The sequence below is a fragment of the Sminthopsis crassicaudata genome, chromosome 4 (assembly GCF_048593235.1).
Source record: "Sminthopsis crassicaudata isolate SCR6 chromosome 4, ASM4859323v1, whole genome shotgun sequence".
In the NCBI taxonomy this organism is placed as follows: Eukaryota; Metazoa; Chordata; class Mammalia; order Dasyuromorphia; family Dasyuridae; genus Sminthopsis; species Sminthopsis crassicaudata.
Genome location: NC_133620.1, coordinates 465241776 through 465262722, shown reverse-complemented (window position 1 = coordinate 465262722; position 20947 = coordinate 465241776). Strand labels below are relative to the sequence as shown.

Here is a 20947-nt window from a genome sequence, read left to right as displayed (position 1 = left end):
AATAAAAATAAAAAAACAAAACAAACACAAAAAAAGCACACAGAAAGACAGACAAAAAGACCAAAAGAAAGAAGGAAGGAGCAAAATTCAGCTGTCAGCTACCAGACAAAGCGGGAGCTGCGAAGGCCAGGTGTGCCAGTTACAGAAGTGGGCACCCGGACCCCTCCCAATGGGACTCCTCCCTACCCCTGCCCAGAACTGAGGTCACCGTCAGTGCAAGGTTACCTAATCCCAGATGGAATCTCTTAATGCCCTGAAATCTGGCTCCCCCAATCGGGAAACGCCACCTCCCAGGTACACAAGCAGGAGACTCAAGGCCCACCCCCAAGCCCTGTAAGCCAAAAGGATCTGTTGCTTGGAGAAAGAAAAGCAACAAACTCTTCTCACCCCGAAGAATGAAGACTATTCGAGAGGGGGAGGATGGGAAAGCTCTGGAAGAAAGGAGGAGGGATCCCCAGGGCCCAAAGCAGAGGGTTCTCGCTCACACCACGACTGGTTCTAAGGTCCAAGTGACTGATGATTTCTATTCCTTCTGCAAAAGGAAGCACGGCCTGCCACAGCAGTTCAGAGCCTCAGAGTCTGAGTCTAGTCCTGGGGGGGAGGGGGGAATAAACACGCCAGGGACTGGCTGTCTGCCCCCCAAACGTCCCCTCCATGGACGGCTCTGGATTTCCCAGCTCTAGGCAATCATTTAGATGCTAAACATAAGCAAATGTACTTTGTAGGGCACTATTTTTTTGAACTTGCCCGGGAAATTAATTCAGCCAGGAGTTAATAATTAACCAAGAAGAATGTGTTGGTTCCCTGGGGATGGGGCTAAGGTGGACTCCTGGCCCCCACCCCCCAAAGCAGCAGCAAGGGCTGCATCCAGACTACCGGTTCCGAAGGGGTCCCAGCAAGGGCAATCTGGGGGCAGCTGAGCTGGCTCTGGGGGAATTAGGGAAGCACTTCTGCCATGGCCCCAGTCCCAGGGGCCTCCCCCATGAAGCATCAGGGCCTCTTCTCCCAGGTCAGGCCCCACAGCGCTAGAAGCCACACTAGCCGTGGCTCCGGAAAAGCTCCCTGAGCAGCGCTATCCCACCTCAGAGCAGCTGTGCTCCATGCCGGGAGCGCATCCCCTCAAGTCTTAGAGACCCAGCTCCAGCAACACCTTCTGGGCGACGGCTTCATCCTAAATGTTGGTGCTCACGCTCTCAAGTCACCACGTATAGCTGGCGGCTTCCTATTTACTTGCATTGTTCTTTTTTTATTTATCTGCATGTGCACGTGTGCATGCTGGCCGTTTCTCCCACCTGCATGCAGCTCCTTGTGGAGGAAGGGATTTTATTTTTTGTTCTAATCTCCTCAGACCGTAGCACAGAACCTGACATACAATAAGTGCTCAATAAATGCTTCGAGACTGAAATTAAACAAGCAACCTAATGTGCAAAAGTATTACCTGCCATAGGAGGCACAAGCTGAAAGTTTTATCGCAAATGAATCACCCACCACAAGACTCCACACAGACTTTCCACCCACGCAAGAAAACTGTAACCCACTCGGTCCCTAACACCACAAGGACAGTCAGGTCCCTTCCTCACTGACACATGGGCCACCAGGCTCCCCACCAGACTGGTGAAGAGGCAAGCAGCACTCCACGCACTTGCCTGGCAAGGGTGGGCCGGGCCTTCTCTGCTGCCACCCGTCAGGCCACCATTCCTGGGATTTGTCAGCCCTGACCTAGATTTCCTGCCCTCGAGGCCCTCTGAGAACGTGGCCCAGCCATCAGAGCAGCATGTGGAAACGTTTCATGGGTGTGTCTCTCTGCCCGGCCCCCACAAGGAGCAATCAGGGAGCAGGGGCACAGGAACTCCAACTAAAGGCAAGGCCCAAGGCACCCACCACAAGCATCACTGCTCTGGAGGCCCCACTGCGGGGTGGGGGTGGGTGGGTTCCTGAGCATCCCTTTAGGCCTCGGCCTGCTTCTGCTCATGACAAAAAAAGCTGAGTTATCCAAGAGCGGCCCTAACCTCCCTCCAACCTACTGAACATCCCAAATTGTTTCTCGGTCAACTACTCAGTCTAGCTAGACTACCTAATTAACTAGTTAGGAGGGAAAATGGGCAGGAACTCCAAGCTGGTTCCAAAGAGAACGCTCCTGGCTTCTCCAAGGTCCCAGAAGCCAGGCCCACCTGGGCCCATCCAAGCCCTCCGCCCCAGGCTTTCCAGCCCAGCTCCCCACTGCCCTCAGCCCCACCACACACAGCACTCAAAGCAAACCGTTCCTACTGGGGTTTCTCCTTTCCCAAAAAGACTGGATCCTTGAGGCAAAATGTAGGAATAAATATCTGATTACCCTTCTGCAGGCACGTAAACATCAAGCAAGAGATTTACACAGCACTTCACTGGCCCCCAGGACTACCCAGGGAGGCCTGGAGAACCATTCGGAGCCTCTCATACAGAAGTCATGCAATCTGGACCGGGCATCAGAGCCAGGAGGCCTCGAGAACAGAGAGCCCGGAGAACTTTTCCTCCCCCTTGAACCTCCTGCCAAGCCAGGGGCTCCCCCCTTTGGGGGTAGACAATGCAGACCCTAGCTGCAGGCCGCTGTTGGCTGGCCTGTGCTGGGCCAGGCCACCGAGGGCAGACAGCTACACTCCCAGCCCTGCAGCGGGGAACCCAGAAGGTTTTGGCAGAGAATTAGCTTCCCGGGATTGATATTTGTTCACCCAAAAGTTACCGAAGCATCCAGGGCTGTGGGCTAAAACCACAAACTCCAGCCGCTGCCAAGCATGCTGGGGCCAGTCTAACAGCCTGAGCTGTCCCCGAGTCACCTCTGCATCCAGCCCAGGCCCATGGCCTCCAATGGACAGCCAGCCACCTTTCTCTCTTAGCCAGCACGGCCACAGACACAAACAAGAAAGGCCGCTGGGTAGCCCAGCGGGTAAAGTACTAGACTTGGAATCAGAAGACCCGGGTTTGAATCGCCTCCAACATTAGCTACTTTGGGAAAGTCCTCCAACCTTTCTGATTCCACTTCTTCACCTGAAAATGAAGTAAAAGAACAGCCATTACCTCGCAGGGCTGTTGTGAGGCTCAAATAAGATGCCTTTGCAAAGAACTCGGTGACCTTTGAGAAGGGAACCCTGGCTTCCAACATCCCGCTACCTTCTTTCTGTTAAGAAGGATCATCTTGGGGCAGCTAGGGGGCGCAGTGGACAGAGCACCAGCGCTGAAGTCAGGAGGACCCGAGTTCAAATCTGGTCTCAGACACTTAACACTTCCTAGCTGTGTGACCCTGGGCAAGTCACTTAACCCCAGCCTCAGGGGGAAAAAAAAAAAAGACAAAAGGTCTTTTTGTCCATTTTAAGAGGGAAAAGTTGGGAAATATCCATAAACAAGAATCTGGCCCCACACTCCCTTCTCAACCTTATTTGCCCCCAGAGGCCTGATACCGGGCATTCCTGCCAGCTGGGCAAGTCGCCTCATTGGCTCCTGGCGCCATGTTTATTCCCTGGTCTCCACTATTTTCATTAAGTAGAATGATAGATAGCCACTCTCTCCTCTTCACTCCTCTAAATCAGGAGGCCTGAGCCTGGGCTCTGTGAATTCAGCTTTAAAATATCCTGATCACTGAATTTTAAAAGCAGCAGCTTCCCCTGTATTTGCAAACGTGACCCGGGGCAGTTCTTTGTCCAGAGGCTGCACCGGCCTGCTGCCAAAGGGTCTGTGCCACGGACAGTGAAGAAGGCCTGCCATGGATCCTACTTCTGAGCTCCCTCCAGTCGGACATCTTCAATGGGAGAAGCCTCCGCTTTCGCCCAGCCCAGGGCTCCCTTCTTCCTTCCCTCTCTAAGTGCCCTGAGGCAGCATCACGTGGTTTGACGGGTCACCCCACTCTGACAGACTGTATCCCACCCTTCCCCAAATAATCTGGCCTAGAATAAATCCAGAAGGCCGCCCAAAAAGGCTTCCAGTGAATGTCACAGCATCTCAAAATCGAATCTTGTCCAACAAGTGCTCGAATATCTTTTCTACAATTATAATGATGATAATAATGAAGATAATAAATAGGGCTATTTATCCAGCACTTTGAAGCTGACCTCATTTGATCCCCACCTTACAGGTCAGCAGAGCTTAAGAGACCTGCCCGGGGTCATACAGCTGAACACTCCCAGACAGGGTTAAAGCCCCGGTAACTACGGGCTCCAAAGGCCCTGCCCACCGGCTGGGTCACCCCCACCCCCGCTCCTTGCTCTGTCCAGCCCCGGCCTTCGGAGCCCTCTTCCACATGACAGCCCTGTAGGTGCACGGAGAGTCTCCCCTTCCGGCTCCTCAACAAGCCCGACCCGGCACGGCCCCAAGACCTCCAGTCCTCCTGGCTGCCCCTTTTTGAGGCCGTCCAGCTTGTCAAACTCGGTGCCCAGAACTGAACCAGAATCCTCTGGTTGGCTCTGATCAGGTCAGAAGCCAGAGTGGGCTCTGAGCTCTCTGGGCCTGAAGGCAACACTCCTGGGAAGGCAGCTCAGGAACACCCCCTGAGTCTTCTTTGGCCGAGCTTCTACACTGTCTGCCAGCTATGACATGGAGATTCTGGGGGACAAAGCCCATGTTTGGGCCAAGCCTGACTGTGCCTACCTCTTCAGCTAGCCCGAGGGGAGAAGGGAAGGGTAGGTGGGCATCATCTACAAGGCTGGCACCCCTGCCAAGCACACCTGTGCAAGCCAAGAGCCTGGCTCCAACTCTCTCCCTGGGATCCCCAATAACTGGTCAGAACCCAACCAGCAAGTGCTCCCCGGGCCCCTGCAGCAGCGGGCACCGGGCCAGGCAATGCGGAGAAGCAGAAGCACCCCTGCCCTCAACTTCCATTCCCTAGAACAGGGCCCAACAGTCGAGCCAGCAGCCCGGCCAGCCAGGGCTGGACACAGGCAGTGGAGTCGGAGCCCAGGACCCTCCGCTTCACAGAAAGGCAAACAGAAGACGAGGCCCATGGGTGGCGGAGATGCTTGTTGGGGCTCAGAACCCACTCCGGTCACAAAGCCGCGGGCCCATGCCCTTAAACGTGCTGGCTCGGGGTGAAGCTGCCCAAGACAAATGGGTGGAGAGCCCGACTCACAGGTAGATGGGCAGGGGAGAGCAATGACAAGGGATGAAGGAAGTACCTGATTTTAGCTGCACTGGGTCCTGGGGGCGGGCGCTGAGGTACAAGGTGCGGAACGCTGGACGGGTAGACGGGGACCACTCCCATGACGGGGGCCACCGCGCCCCAGGGGTTGGCCACATTGAGCCTCGGCGCGGACCGGGCCCCCGACAAGGAAGGCTTGCTGTAGGGCGCATAGCCCGTGTACATGCCCATGGGGGAGGTCCGGTGGGTGGGCTGGGGCGCCACATAAGCAGGCAGGTGGGTCATCGAGTGCCGGTAGCGGTTGTTGACGGGGCCAGAGCCACTGTTGGCGAGGCACTGTTGGCACGAGCAAGCCAGCCCCGGGTGGCCGGGCAGGGCGATGACGGCCGTCACGGGGTAGGCAGGCCCCTGGCGCCGCTGCACGCGCCGGCGGTAGCCAGACGTCTTGTTGACCTGCATGTGGGTGCTGCAGTCCACCTCGTAGTTGTAGCCCAGGGGAGAGAGGTCCACGAGCTGGATCCCCTGGGAGAGCTGCTGCTCCAGGTACTCACAGATGCTCATCTCGTAGGGCGTCCAGGAGCCGTCATCGTTCAGCCACTCCCAGAGCACGCCCCTGCCCGGGGCCGACTGCTGCGGATAGAGATGGCGCCGCACTGACCGCATGGTCCCTGTATCAACACACATTTTACACAGGAGTCAGACATCACCTACACGGGAAGGTTCGCAGGAATGGGTGGCAAGCGGCGGTTTACCTTACGGACCGCCCGCTTCCCTAAAGAGTAAGCTGTTAAAGGAAATCCGAACTTGGAGGCTCTCGGCAGCTAAGAAATTCCCAACTGGGCCCGTCCCTGGCCATAAGAGCACTCAATCCCCACAGGGGGTCTGCCTACCTGTGGGGGATGGGCTAGACCCAGGCCTCCCCCCTCCCCCAGAGGATTAGCCTAGGTTCCGCCTTCCCTGGCAGGAAGGAATGGCAAAGCATATGCCTTGGGGGTTATTCTGGAGCGAAGGGAAGGTTACAGAAAAAAGGGTAATGAAGAGAGCTATGGGGGACCATATGCACCAGGATGGGATTGGGAGAAAAAAATGCCAATGTCCATTTTTTCCCTGGAGTTTGGTGACTTTGAGTCTTATTTATTGCCATCATCATCTCAAACTGTGGACACTCCTTCCCCATTCTAGAAGAAGTAAAACTCCAGGTCAGAGATGAAGACAGCAAGAGGGACTCAGGGAGGTGAAATCCCCTTGGTCCTAAATGGCAGGGCCCAGTCCTGCCCGGGGGTTCTGCCTCCAACACCCTTTGAACGCCTCCAGCCCCAATTTACAAAAAGAAAAGAGAGACTATCTTTAATTGTCTTTTCTTTTCTCACACTGAACATCTTCAATTCTCTAAAATCAACTTCCAAAAGACTTACATGCACCGATGCTGAGTGAAATGAGTGGAAGCAAGAGAAGATCGTACACAACAAGACTAGGGGATGACCAACTGTGACGGACGGGGCTCTTTTCAGCATGAGTGATGAAAGGCAATTTCAATGGACTTACTATGGAAAGAGCCACGTGTATTCAGAGAGAGAACTATGGAGACTGAATGTGGATCAAACTCAGTATTTTCACCCTTTTGTTTTGCTTGTTTTTTTCTTTTTGATCTAATTTTTCTTGCGCAGCATGACGAATATGAAATGTTATATTAATATATATCAGATTGTTTGTTGTTTGAGGGGAAGGACAGTGGGAAAATTTGGAGCATAAGCTTTTGCAAAGGTGAATAGTAAATCTATTTTTGGATGTATTTGGAAGAATAAACTACTACTTAAAAAAAAAAAAATCTACTTCCAAGATCTTTAAGTACTGCACACAATTCGTTCTCTATCCAGCTGAAAGTTATAGAGCAAAGAGAGCCTATAAGTCCCTTAGACAACCCTTCCTTTCCCCTTCTCCTTCTTACATCACAACGTGAAAACACGCCAGACCCAGGCCTCGAGTCTTCCTCCCTCGACCTAGCCTATCTATAGAGCTTCCATTCCTCTTTTGAACACTGTTTTGTACTCCTGACATTCAGAATGACACTAGATTTTCAGAAAATGAGCCCAATGGCAAGAGAGAGATGCAACAGAATAAAAACCACGGAAAGAAGTGGCCCATTTACACTTTCATCCTTAACTATAGGTGGAGGGCCTTGGAAGAAACTGCCTGCCAGTTCTTTTCCCATTGTGGTCATTTGGATTCAAAAGTAAGGGGGTATCTCTGGGGCTTGTCAAAGGCCTCCTATACATTAATTAGGTAAGAAAATGGAGGCGGATATGTTTATTGAACTGAACCAAATATTCACCCCTAAAGAGAAAGAAATACTCACCATCTCTTGGGACATCTCATGATCCAAAGAAACTACCAGAGCCAGCGCCTCAAGCCTAATTCTTGGAACTCTCATGTTCTAGGTCATAATATCAAGTATTTATTTTTGAAATGTTTTTCATTTCATCTAAACTAGTCAGAGAGGAGGCACAGAGCTGGGTGGACAGCCCGGTCTAAAATGGCTCTGGATAAGCATCTATTAAATCCCTAGATAAAAGACCCTTTGGTATAGCTCAGAGACAGTGAAAACAACAGGCTAAGAGTTATATTAGGCCAGAATAGCAAGATTGAGACAAGTCCCGTGTAAAGTCACTAGGAAAAAAAGGACTCAGGAAAACTCGGGGTACTTTCCTAGGGTAGCCAAGCGTCAGCTCACAGCAGAGTCAGATCCTGGAACAGGGCCACACACCAATGCAGCCGGGTGGGCCCATCCTCTGGCCAGAGTCAGATCCAAGTCTATCTAGTCCCTGGGAGGGAATTAACACTATGGCAGTCTAAAGAAGGAGAGAGGCAAGAGCACATCCCACTGAGACCTGCAAGAGAAACCCTGAGTGGGGAGGAAGCAAGCAGACCCAGCAAGAAGCACCATCAACTACAATGAGCCCTCCCCAAAGAAGGAAGGGGGATCAGGGACAGGAATCCTGCTGGACCCCAAAGGGCTGGAAGAGATTATGTATCAATCAACGGAGGGATAGACAGAGAACACAGGAGAGCCGCCCCAGCTGGCTGCTTCTCCTCCATTTGGGATGGCCCAGGCCTCTGTTTGCGGCTGTCACGCTGTTCTGCGGGGACGCTGCTAGCACGGCCTAAAACCAGCTTCCTGTTATCACTTCCTTTCGAGAGACCCAAGTGGAGTCAGGGCAAAGCAGACGCCACCCTCCGAAACCAGCACAGAAGATGCTCTAGGGAGAGAGTTCTCCTCTGTTCTATTTCCAGCAGGAAAGGCTGGTGCTTTATCAGTAGCAACAGGCCTGATCCAGCCCCAGACCAAAAAGTTCCAAAGCCAAGGCTAAGATACCCAGCCTGTGCCTCAGTTTTCCCCATCTATCAAATGAAGACATGAGCACTTCCTCACTCTAAGAGCTCCTAGACCTGAGCACCAGACAAATGTCCGCTCTCGTCTCTTACAGAGGAGATGAAGTCCAAGGAAAGAGCGGGGCTTGTCCTGTGTCCCCCTACTGGGTACAGCAAAGCAGTGTGCACCCAGCAGGTGCTCAATAAAGAATTCTGTCAAATGAACAAATGGGATCAGTCATCCAATAGAGCAAAGGGCAACACTAAGGAGAGGGGAAGGGAAAAGCAGAGCAAGAGCTCAGCATCTGCCAGGATCAGATGTAACATCCAGACTCGACCAAAGCTTGCTTGTGGAAGAGAGGGAGAGAGGGAAAAAGAGGAGAGGGGAAAGGGAAGAAGAAAAGGGGGAGAAGAGGGAGAGGAGAAAGGGAGAGGAGAGGGGAGGAGAGAGGGAAAAAGAAAGAGAAGAGGGAAAGAAGAGAGAGAAAGGAGGAGAGAAAATGTAGAGAAGGAAGGAGAGGGAGAGAAGGAAAAAGAGGAGAGGAAAGGGGAAGAAGAGATGGGGGAAGAAAATGGGGAGGGGGAGGGAAGAGAGAGGGAGAAGGTGGAGAAGGAAGGAAGGGGAAAAGGGAAAAGGGAGAAGAGGGAAAGAGAGAAGGCAGAGGGGGACAAAGAGAGAGAGGGAGGAGGGGGGGAGGGAAAGAGGAAGAAGAAGAGAGACAGAGAGAAAGCACTCGAAGGAAAGGGGAAGATTTCCAGTGCTGACAAGAAGCTACCCTTGCCCCTGCTCTCTCCTAGTGCTCCATACAGGGGAGCTGCAAGACCAGCTACATCAGGCAAAGGATGCTCACTCCTCTCTCAGTCTTCCCGTCAGCAGCCTCCTGACTCGGCTCCTTTCCTAGGCATCCCCTCCCATGGGCCATTCAGGCCTGGGTGATTTCTCAGGGGAGTCCGGCCCTGTCAGATATCCCGTCTTTGGAACCATTAAGATAGAAACTCCCACTGTTTTGCCCAATGCAGAACCACTAGACAATTAGTTGCATCTTTCCGTTCCAAAGCCTTGCAAAGGAGCCTTTTAGGAACGAGGCAGCTTCCCAGCCCCCTGCCCGCTCCCCTTCCCATCGGTCCATCAGGCATGTCTCACCTGTGTCCTGACGAAACTGGGTCCAGCTGGGAAGGTCGATGATGTAGGGCGCCAGCATGGGGTCAGCTTGGCCCAGGGGGATGCTGCTGGCCAAGCTTCCCAATCCAAAGCGCTGACCCTTCTGAATCATGAACTGCTGCTCTATATAGTTACACACAGTTGCGCTGTAGGGGTGCCAGGTCCCAAGCTCATCCTGCCATTCCCACACAGCCACCACGACAGGGCTGGGGTACGTGGCCATCTTTTCAGGGGCTGGATTTTCCAGAAGGTCTTCACGCTACGTTGGCTTCGGGACCTCTCTGAAGCTCATTGCTCATCACTTCCTTAGGATCTGAAAAGTGGAATAACACAGAAATTTTTATCAATCTGCATGAAACTGAGGAATAGGGTGGAAACTATAAGAACAAAAGTTATATTCCTGGTGCCTAATAATTGCACCTCAAGAAGCAAAGGCAGTGAGACAGATGACTGGAGTAAGAACTCCAAGATCAATGGGAAAACGGCAAAGTCATTTAGAATAAAATCCAGTTAGAAACACCTTACACCACTTCCCCGGTGAACTCCAGATGGAGAAGCAAGCTAAATGTAAAAGGTCACCACTTAAAAAAGAGAATGGAAGGAGGCAGCTTTCCCAACTGCAATTGAGCGTAAAAGCAAAAATAGACATTTTTGATGACAAAATTAAAAAGCTGTTACGTGAACAAAACTCAATGCGTAGAGAAAAGGACAATAAAGATCTCTAATAAACATCTGAAATCAAATATAGATACAGAGAATGATTATAATGTGTAACAACACAATAGATGGACAGAGGATATGAACAGCTTTCAAAAAAAGACTTAGCAACTCACCAACCATTCTAGAGAACGCTCCAAATCAGTAATAAGACAAATGCAAACCAAAACAACTGAGGTTTCACTTGCAGATGCCCAAAGAGAACAGAAACGGGGAAGAGTGAGAAGGGTTATGGGAGGTCAGGCACAATTAGGGACCGGTTGGGGATCTGTGCTTTGGTCCAATAGTTCTGGGGAAAAGTGTAACATTAAACAAAGACAATCACTGACCTGAACATACTCTCTGAACTAGTGATACAAAGGTTGGGTATATATTAAGGAGCTCAAAGGTAAAAGGGCAGAGCATAAACATCAATGCAAATTCAGCGACCAATTTTGAGTTCAAAAGACAGCAAGCCAAACTTGCTTTCCTCCTCCCTCTTCTTAAAGAGGAATGACACGCACTTTATGAGACAGAACCAAAGTACTGAAGGGCCTGGTTTAGTTTCCCTATTAGCACACCTCCTGGACCTGGCCCTACCATCCTTAAGTCACCCTTATCACCTCTCATTTGGTCCAGGTCTTAATTTGGCGGCCTTGCCAAACCAAACTTCCAGAGGTTCCCCATTCAGGACACTTCCATCCCGTCTCCAAGCCTTTGCCCAGGTCTACAAAGCACTCCTTCCTTCTCCCAGGTCAATTCGAATTTGGAGTTTCCTTCCAAATTCAGCTGCAACTGGTGCTCTAGGGCCTTTCCCCACAAAATCATCTTGGATTTGCTTTTCCCGTATTCTGAAGACATTTATGTTCACACATCTCCCAGCATCCTCCCCAAGCAGATTAGCTCTTCCTGGATAGGGACTGTTTAGTGTCAAATGCATGTGGATTAATTTGTTGTCCCGGAGGGGGTCAATGTGTAGGGAATGGAGGTTAATGGACCACAAAGTAAGAAAATAAATACCTGTTAAACAAAAGAAATTTAATTTAAAAAAAGAAAAAGGGTTTAGAGGGTTTTTTGGTTATTTTTTAAAGAAAAGTATATACAATGATAGAGGCACTAAATGGGAGAATGAGCGGCTCACAGACTTAGCTCCAAGGAAGTTGGAGATCACCTAGGGCAAGCAAGCCCAATGACAAGGCCCAAGGGACACCAGTAGCCAATTGTAAAGGCAGAATTCAAAGCCAAACCAAAGTTAGAAATGGAGACTATGGAGATGATGAGGAAGTGGAAGAGTCCCGAGGTCTTGCTAAGCTTTGTTTCCATATGAGTAAAATAGGGATGGTGTCCCCTGCCTCCGAGAGGGAGATGCTAGCTGGTCTGGCCATTAGAGCCATTCAGGCTTGCTAAGCAAACAGTTTAACTACCTAAAAGAGACTGAGGGGAAAAGCACTCAGCATTAGCTTTTAGGTGCCCTTAAAATGGGCCTGACAGCCAGAACATCAATTTACAGGGAACTGAGGCTGAGGTGGAGCTGAGAACCTGCAAAAGGAAGGAAAGGATACTTGCCCAGATTCAAGATCAAGGACTTGAAGCTCAATAAAATCTTCACCATTTCAAAGCACAAGAGTGAGAAACGAGAACTCAGAGCTGGCTCGCCGTGCTCAAAATCAACCTGGAAGATGAGGAAAAGGGCACACCTGCCAGCAGCAGACTGCCCCTGTAGGGGCCTCCTGGATCCTCCAACAGAAGCTCCTCCCCCAGGAGGCCCTACGCCCCAGGAGTAAGACAGCCTGAGGGGGGCCTCCGTGACTGTCTGGAGTTAGCACCTTTACTGGGTCCAAGGATAAATCCTAGGGCTGGTTTTAATCCAATTCATAAAGCTTTCACTGTGAGCTTCCTACAAGGCCGGGCCGGGCTGAGCTTTGGACAGACCGGGATGTCTCTCTGGTGTTGTCGGAACTGAATCACCCTGGATGTTCTGTACTTCCCGTTTTACTGGAAAAGCAGCCTGGAGAACACTTCATGGCCACCCAGTGCTTTCACTGATCCTCAACCCTGGGAGGCAGGGAGGCTGGCTGACCATCGTTCCCATTTCACAGAGGAACATGGCAGAAGGAGGTCTTCAAAGCCCGACCCTTCCCGCAATGCCACAAGGCGTCTCAGCTGCCCTTGGAAAGCTTCGAGAAACTGGCCAAAGGTGGGAAGAGGCCAGAAAGCCTTTTGACCACAGAGCCCAAGGGAGTTCTTGAGGGGACTTAGGGATCATGGGGTTTCTACTGTCTGCTCCTGAAGATCCCTGCCCCCAATCCAGTCCTTGGAATTAAAGAGAGAGACAGGCTGGGATGATCCTGGCCTGACTGGCCTCAGCCCAGCAAGGCCGACCAAGGGCCTCCCAGAAACCTGGCCACGAAGACAAAAGACAGGGCCTGGCCTCTGATGGGCCGGAAGAGGCCTCCTTGCTGAGGCAGTATGGCCATCCCCCTCCCCTCGGCAAGGGACCACGAGGTGTCTGCAGATCGATATTCTTCACGGGAGGAAATGCCGAAGCAGGTCCAGGAAGCGGCTCTCCCAGTCGGCTCATTGTTAGCGCCCTTCACGTGGGCCTGGCAGAGGAGCATCAATCCACAAGGGGCGGCCCGGCCAACACCCTGAGGTCAAGCTGAGCACTTGGAAGGGAAGGAAGGAAACCTGAAATAAAGCCTTCAGTTTCTCAAAATGACCCTGTCTTTCGAAAGCTGGAGGAAGACCAGAGAGAGAAGGCGGGTGGGACAAGGGTGGGAGATGTCTGAATACAGGCAGAGGCCCTCGTTCTGGGCCGGGGTCAGAGCGGGAGGCAGTCAGGCACAAATTTGGGGTTGGAGCTGGAGTGGTGTGGGGTTAAGATTTGGGCTGGAAATGAACTTAGGGTTAGGTCAGAGGCATGAATTTAAGGTCAAGTTTACAGAGTCCGAGGGGAAGGTGGAGGAGCATTTGGGTTGAAGGCAGAGGCACAAATTCAGGGAAGGCGGAGCACCCGTTTTAGGCCTGGCGCATGAACAGTGAGAGTCGGCGGCTTGCATGTAGTTTTGGAGTGAGACATTAGGGTGAGCAGGACTTTCAGATTAGGGCTAGGGCAAGGAGAACAGGGAGAACACAAAAGGGAGAACTACCCAGGAGACTGAACATGAGGTGAGTGCACAAGGAGGGAGAGAGAGAGAGAGACAGACAGACAGACAGACAGACAGACAGACAGAAAGACAGATACACACACACACACCCCCACACACACACACCCACTGGGGGGTGGTGAGGGAGGAAAGGAGTGAGGGGGCAGAGAAAACCAAAATCAAGTTTTGCAACCAATGGGCCTGACATGGAGGCAGGGACCTCTTTAACCACTACACCAGCAGCCCCCAGACAAGAGTGGCTCTGTGGGAATTCTTGGGATACTATCAGTGTTAATCATGCAATCACTCTCCCATTAACTTCAAGTATCATTAAATCTCACTCCAAAAGTATCTCAGGCCCTAGAAATGGGGATTGTAGTTTTTAAGAAGAGAAAATAATTCCAGGGGCAGCTAGGTGGCGCAGTGGATAGAGCACCAGCCCTGAATTCAGGAGGACCTGAGTTCAAATCTGGTCTCAGACACTTAACACTTCCTAGCTGTGTGACCCTGGGCAAGTCACTTAACCCCAGCCTCAAAAAAAAAAAAAAATAAAGAAAAAAGAAAAAGAAAAAGAAAAGAATTCTGAGTCAAGGATGGCGAGCCAGGGACAAGTTTCCACATTTCCACCACTACTGGACAACCTCCTTTTGCGAGCTTCCCATAAGCAGTGTGGCCAGGCCCATAAGATACCTGAAAGGCATCTTCATTAAAAAGAAAATGCAGCCAAGCCCTTATCGGCCTAGAAACCTTAAGGGAGCTTAAGGGTCTTGGGTCCCCCACACAAACCAGAGGGGGGCGTCACCTCCCCAGACACCACAGAACATACACCCGTCCATTCCTCATTGGCTTCACATCCAGAGTGGATCTACCCAAAAGCCCTGAGGGGAAACGACAGTGACAAAGCTATTGTTTGGCCCCAACAGGAGACCCTCTGCCAGCTCCGGCAAACCTTTGTAGTGTCCGGCGCTTTGGGACCCCTTGTTCCCCAGCAGCCAATGCTGTCCTGGGGATCTGCAGAAACACGGGAGTGGCTGGCCATTTCCTTCTCCAGTGAATTAAAGCAAACAGTGGCTGAGTGACTAGTCCAGAATGACACTGTCTGGGCTGGATTTGAATTTGGGGCTTCCTGACTCCACCCAACAGCAATCGTCTACACATGTTTGTAGTTCAAGCTAAGCCCACCGGTCTGTCTCGAAGGACTTGGAGAATGGCTCTGGGAGGCAGGAGGCCAGAGCTCTAGTTCTGGTTTTGCCAGTTAGTTGTGTAACCTATGAGTAAGATACTAAACTTCCCTGTGCCTCAATCTCCTCATCTGTAAAATGAAGCCCTGGCTCTAAGGTCCTTCCACCATTGTCATTCTAGACTCTATGGCTGGGCACTTCAATATTTAAGAGCAAGGCATTTTTCCAGAAGGAAACTTCTCTTTTAAAAATATGTCAATAATCAATAGTTGGGACATATATCAGCCCAACGGTAATGGCATTGCAAACCAATCTGCCAGAAATTTCTGAGCCTTCTTGCACACGGCAGCTCCAAAAGGTGAGCCGACGATTCCGTCAGGGAGCTCCACGTGGCCGAGAAGATGCCCCACCTGCTTTTGCCATGCCAGTGAGCCTGGAAAACAGCAGGAACAGGGTTAAGGGACCTAGCCAGCGCCACCCTGGCATCCTTGGATCGAGGGAAACTAAGCGGTTCTATCCCTTTTCTAAGGCTCCTTCCCCTGACAGGGGAGCTGGATCTTCAGGACAGCCGGCTGTCAGAATTACATTCTGTGGTTTGTCTGGGATCTTGGCAGACCGAGTGAGGCTCCCAGGATTCAGTGCAGGAGTTCTAAACCATAACCTCAGTGCAGGCAAATAAAGTTCCGGACCTCTTCTCTGAATAACATTTTTAAATGTGTAAAAGATTACAAAGAAAGCCAGTTATTACTCAGAGAAAGGACTGTGGGAACCGAGCGTGGATCAGAACACAGTATTCTCACTCTTTTTGTGGTTGTTTGCTTGCAGTTTGTTTTCTTTCTCATTTTTTTCCTTTTTGATCTGATATTTCTTTTTGTGCAACATATTTATGGAAATATGTATAGAAGAAATACACATTTTTAACATGGATTACTTGCCATCTAAGGAGAGGTGGGGGAAGGGAGAGAAAAAATTTGAAACAAAGTTTTTCAAGGGTGAATGTTGAAAATGATCTCTGCATATGTTGTGAAAATAAAAGGCTTTAATAATAACTGGGGGGAAAGAGCCGGTTACTTTGAATTGTAACTCTTTTCCCACTCAAGACCAGTGGTCCCCTAAAATCTATCCACAGACCGCTCATGAATTCCAGAAAAGAACCCATCATCTGTTGCCGATCCTTCACAAAGGAGGAAATGCTTGTTCCCTTGCTCAAGGCCACAGAGCTGGGGAGCAGCAGAGGGCCCGGTGCTCTTGACCCAAGTCCTCCTGGTTTCGCTCTAAGGATCAGCAAGGCTCAAGTGACCCGAGGCCTAGGACGGCTTACCGCTCCTCGGCCCCAGACGCCCAACTTCCCCCTGGCTCAGTATAACTCAGGAGCAGTTGCCAGGCTGGGCCACAACCACTTGACAACCTGGCCCAAGGTCGCTGAGAGCTGCAGGGACAGGAGGATTCAGCTGGTGCTCAGACTCTCCCGGCCTGTTCGGCTGCTCTCTGGACAACAGAAGCAGAGTCCAGGCGGGTATTCGGAGCCTTCCAGCTTATCTTCAGTTGGCACGGTCTTTGAGGGCCCAGGAGGGGCCTGCGTGCCATCAGGAGGCACGAGAGAGGAACGTCGTGGAAAAGGAAGCACTTTCACGGAGCTCCCGGACAGCCCGGGCTCCTCTGATTCTGATTAACAGCTCGGCTCCTCAATCAAAGGGCCGCCGTCCGCAGCGTGGTCAGTGCTGTGCCGCCCTGGAAGTCAAGGCCGGCCCAGGGAGATTAAAGGCGACTCAACATGATACAACAGGCCCGCAGATGATTACAGCCCAGCAGCGTGCCCCTGAGCTTCGCCGGGCAGCCGGCACGGAGGGAGCACTTTGTTTTAGAGCGCACCAAAGCTACCAGAAGGAAAAAACCAGAAGAATACACCTTTCCTTCTAGACTTCCAGGACAGCTGTCCCTCAGCTGGGGGAGCCCGTCTCGGGGAAAGGTAATCCTCCAAGGCTAGTTCAGCTGGCAGAAAGCCCCGGCCCAGCCCCCCCACATGCCCCTCCCTTTGCCAAAGCCACTTTGGGCAGTGTCCTCTCCTTCCCGGCCTCTTCCCTCCAGAACAGCGGCCCAGGCACACAAACTCCTACTTTGATTTGCATTTTGATATAAAACAAGAGCAAGGGAGAGCAGACTAATCTGGAAGGCTCGCTGACTCAGCCCCACAAACTCCAAGGCCCGTCTGGGTCTGTCTGCCAACCAAGACCAGCGAGCTCAGATTTTGATTGAAAAACAGCACACACAAAGCCCAGCTGTCAGGCCGCCTCCGGGACGCCGGGCTTGTGACCCCGGGGCTGTTCCCCAAATCCGGAGCATCGCACCCGGGTACAGCGACCCCTCCTCTCCTCAGCTACACACCGAGGGGGCCACCCGAGTCCTGCCCCGGCGCCCTCCGCCTGTCCCTGCGCGGGAGGGGAAGCCGAGTCCAGCCGAAGCCACGGGGCAGAGAGGCGGGGGACTCGATGTGAGGCCGCCGGAGTCCAGGGCTGGAGGCCCACGGAGCGCCGGGGGAAGGCGCCCCTTAGACGCGGATGCCGCCGATGCTGCGAGTGAGACGCTTGGCCGGCACAGGTCTGATGGGAAGAACTTCTCCCCCCAGAACTGGCGCAGGACCCCCCTCTTCGGGGGGACTTTGTGATTGGTTCATGAGCAATAACAGTCGGCTTTCAGGGAAGGGAGGGGAGGAGCACTCATTCATTGCCAACTACATGCGGGCACAGCGCGATCGCTTCACACACAGAACCTCTTACTCCTCGCCAGGGCCCGGAGGGGGGCCGTTAGTTACCCCTCGTCCGGCGGGGGGAGCAGGTTAGAGACTCGCCACATTCACAAAGCCGTGAGTGACGGGGGTCTTCCGGACTCAGGCCGGAGCTGGGGGCCGCACATCCGGGGCTCTCTCTAGCTGGATCCTGGGGCTGTCCCCGAGTGAAACTTCCCGGAGGAAGGCAGAGCGCCCGGAGAGCGCTCACCCTGGGCGGTCACGCGCGGGGGAGCTGGCGACCCCAACTTTCTGCACACTCTCCCCGGACTACGTTTCTAGGTGTTTTTGCTTACAGGGACCTCGAGCTCCTGGGGGGCGGGGCTGTTTCGGTGTTTTTTTTTTTTAATTCTCATTCCCAGGCCCGGGATAAGAGCACGTCCCTGCGCTCCACAGTATCTGCTGTACTGGAAAATGTGCAAAATCAGCCTTCCCGCTAGCCCTCAAGGAAGTCGCATTTGCAATTCTGCAAGGAAGTCAGCTAGCCCACAAAGGAGCTTAAAGGGGGAATTCTGGAACAAACCCGAAATTTCCAGAAGCCTCGGTGGGTCCGGAGCCTTTCCAGCCCAGTTTCGAATCCCTCCCCCAGGGAAAAGAAGTCCGGCGGAGGAGAGAAAGCGGCAAGCCTTGCAAGCCTCCGGAAGGGCCGGACGCGGAACCGAGAACTGACCCTAATCGTCCCCAGGATGCCCCCTCGACCTCCGGGACCCCCGGCCCCCGCTGAGCCCCTCCGGAAGGTCCGTCCGATGTCCAGCGCACTAGTCCCGCGGCCCCCAGGTGGCCCCCAGCTCAGACCTCGGGGGCTCCGCCCCCTCCTCGCGTCCCCCTCCCCACCCCGGAGAGATTCCCCCCACTGCTCCGCCCCTTCCAGTCTTCCTCCTCACGTGGCCCCTCCTGGCAGCCCCCTCCTCAGGCCGCCCCCCCCACCCCCGTCCACTTCCTCACGTTCCTCCCCACGCCCCCTCCCCATCCCGGCCTTCATCCACAATCCTCCCCTCCTCTGGATCCCTCTCCTCCTCCCCAGCTCTCCCCCAGCAGCCCCCTCCCCACCCCGCCCCCGGGACAGGGCCTGTGCCTCCGCGGCCGGGCGCTTTCTCACCAGGGCTCGAGGGTGCTTTGGGACACCGGGCTTCAGTCGGCAGCAAAGGCCGGTCCGGTCCAGGCCGGGCTCAGCTCTGAGGTAGGGCCGAGGGACCGGACCGACAGAGAGAGGAGGGGAAGCAGCCACACTGAAACTCCGGCGTCGCCGCTCCGCAAACCCCTCAGCGCGCATGCCCCGGCGCGCGGCCCTCTGGGACTTGTAGTATCAGGCGAGGCCGACGGCCTCCCTCACCTGTTCGGACCCTTCCGGGGCAGGAGGAGCCGAGCGCGCGTGCGCACTCCCGGCTCGTGCTCGGGAAGGCGGGGCTTACTTGGCCGGAGACCGGGCCGAAGCCGGGCCGGCCCGACGCGTGCTGCTGGAGGCAGGGGCAGGGGCAGGGGCAGGGACTTCGAGCCCCTCGCGTGCACCGCGCGCCGCCTCCACGCTCTTTCCGCAAACTTTCTGAACTCTGCAGCCTCTGACCTCGCGGTGCCACGGAAGCTGCCCTTTCCAAAGTGAGGCGCGATCTCCGATGCCCCAGTCGGGCCCTCCTCGGGTCCTGCTCGGCCCTGCCACCTCACCCGCCTTGGGTCTTCTCGCTGGGCGTCCTGGTCCTCCTCCTGCCTTCCTTCTTGGATGGACTCTCCACATCACCCCTCCCCCCATCAGAGGTCCTCCTGGGCCCTCTTCTCTCCCCCTCTCCTCCGTCACGTGGTCATACGGACACACCCAGGGAGAATGACCCTCCCGGTGCTGATGACTCCCAGACCTGTTACCCCTCCTGGGCCGCAGGCTCCGCACTGAGCGTCTCCAAACCGAATGGCATTAATATCTTAAACGCAAAATGTCCTCAACCCAACTTAGCCTCTTCCCCCTAACGCCCCGAGCCCTTCCGCCGGACACATCTTCCTTCGTAATTGAGCTGATTCCGTCCCTGCTGACCAAGCGCTGTCCAGAGGCTCCGCGGCCCCTGTGGTCCGGAATCTGAGACGGGCTCACGATCTGGCACCGCGGCCCCTTCTCCGCACTGTCCCCCATCGTCCGCCCCGACCCAGGCTAAGCTGTTCTCAAAGGCCTAGCAGAGCCTGCTCTCCCTCCGCTTCTCACTCCCGAGGGGGCGCAGCCCTAGGAGGGACGGAACTAACCCTCCGGTCACTCTCTATGACCAAGATGCCAAAGCCACAGACATTGCAGGTTCTCAGACAGAAGCGGGTGGGTCAGTAGCTAATGGGCAACAATGATGAGGTTCTTAAAGTTTATGCAAATCCGGAACAAAGTTGAGTGTCAATTACTTGACCTGGCCCAGAGAATTGTGGGTATTGCACGTTACACCCCACCCCCAGCCCTCCTGGAGCTTAAACTCCCCCTATACGGCATACACAAATATATACAAAATAGGGATCTAAGGATGACTAATATGGAAATATACTTAACATGACCGCACACGCATAATCTATATCAGATTGCTTGCTATCTTGAGGAGGGAGGGAGAAAAATTTGGAGCTCAAAAACTTACAAAGATGAATTTTGAAAACTAACTTTCCATGAAATTGGAAAAAATAAAATACTATTAAACAAATACTAACCCAAAAATTGTTCTTAGCTCCTGCCTATTACCTCATTTGTTTTTGCAGGGGGTGGGGGAGGAGCAACTGATATACAGCTGATAAGGTTCCTCTGCAGCTGGGGAAAGTGGGGTGACTCCCGACAAGGCCCATCCTGCCCTCTCTGATCCTCAAGGAATGCTACCTTTCTGTGAGATCCAGCTGCCTCTAGTAATGGGGGCCAGAAAAAAACAACAATCAGGTCTCCCCAGCTTGGTCTCCCTCTCGCAGACAAGCTCACCCCATCTTCGATGAAGAAAAGGCTACGAGAAGGGATATCCCTGAGAAGAGCTTTGATGCTGAACAGAATCCAGGATCTCTCTTGGGAGGGGCTCCGCTGGAGCTGGTTTGAAGCAGACGCCCTGAGGGCTGAGTGTGAACACCCGCTCTATTACAACCTTCCCAAGAGGAGTCTGACAAAACAAGAAAAAAGACGGACCAGAGGGGGATGTCCACTATCAAATGATACAGCATAACATTAATTTTCCTCAACCCTGAACCTTAGTCGGTTGGGAATACATCTCAATCAACCAGCCAATCCCAGGCTTTAGATTAAGTGAGGAAAAAGTCTTTGATCAACTTGAATAATGTGCATAGAAGTGTCCTTATTGACTGAAGAAGCCTTTCCATGCCTTTCAAGGCGTGTTGTATAAAGCAAACTCAGAACTGGGGAGATAAAATATTTATTAATCCTGATTAGGTACCAGACACTGTGCTAAGCACTGTGAATACAGATATGGAGGGAGGAAAGAGAGATAGAGACACTGTATCTAATGACCTCTTGGTCCTGCTCATTTCTTTCAATATCAGTTCATGTAA

General features: G+C 52.9%; 1 protein-coding gene across 3 annotated transcripts in view; it reads right to left on the bottom strand.

Annotated features, from left to right (window-relative positions):
- Nucleotides 1-18774, bottom strand: part of DTX2 (deltex E3 ubiquitin ligase 2) — a 38262-nt gene extending 19488 nt beyond the window's left edge. The window contains exons 1-3 of one of the 3 annotated variants that reach the window (XM_074264134.1): nucleotides 18543-18774; nucleotides 9618-9948; nucleotides 5142-5772 (exon numbers count right to left, since the gene is read on the bottom strand). In XM_074264134.1, the coding sequence (XP_074120235.1) occupies nucleotides 5142-5772; nucleotides 9618-9858 (872 nt within the window). In that variant the 5' untranslated portion in view covers nucleotides 9859-9948; nucleotides 18543-18774. The remainder of the gene's footprint in view (nucleotides 1-5141; nucleotides 5773-9617; nucleotides 9949-18542) is intronic. The other 2 variants (XM_074264135.1, XM_074264136.1) reach the window with 2 other exon arrangements.
- Nucleotides 18775-20947: the final 2173 nt, after the last annotated feature.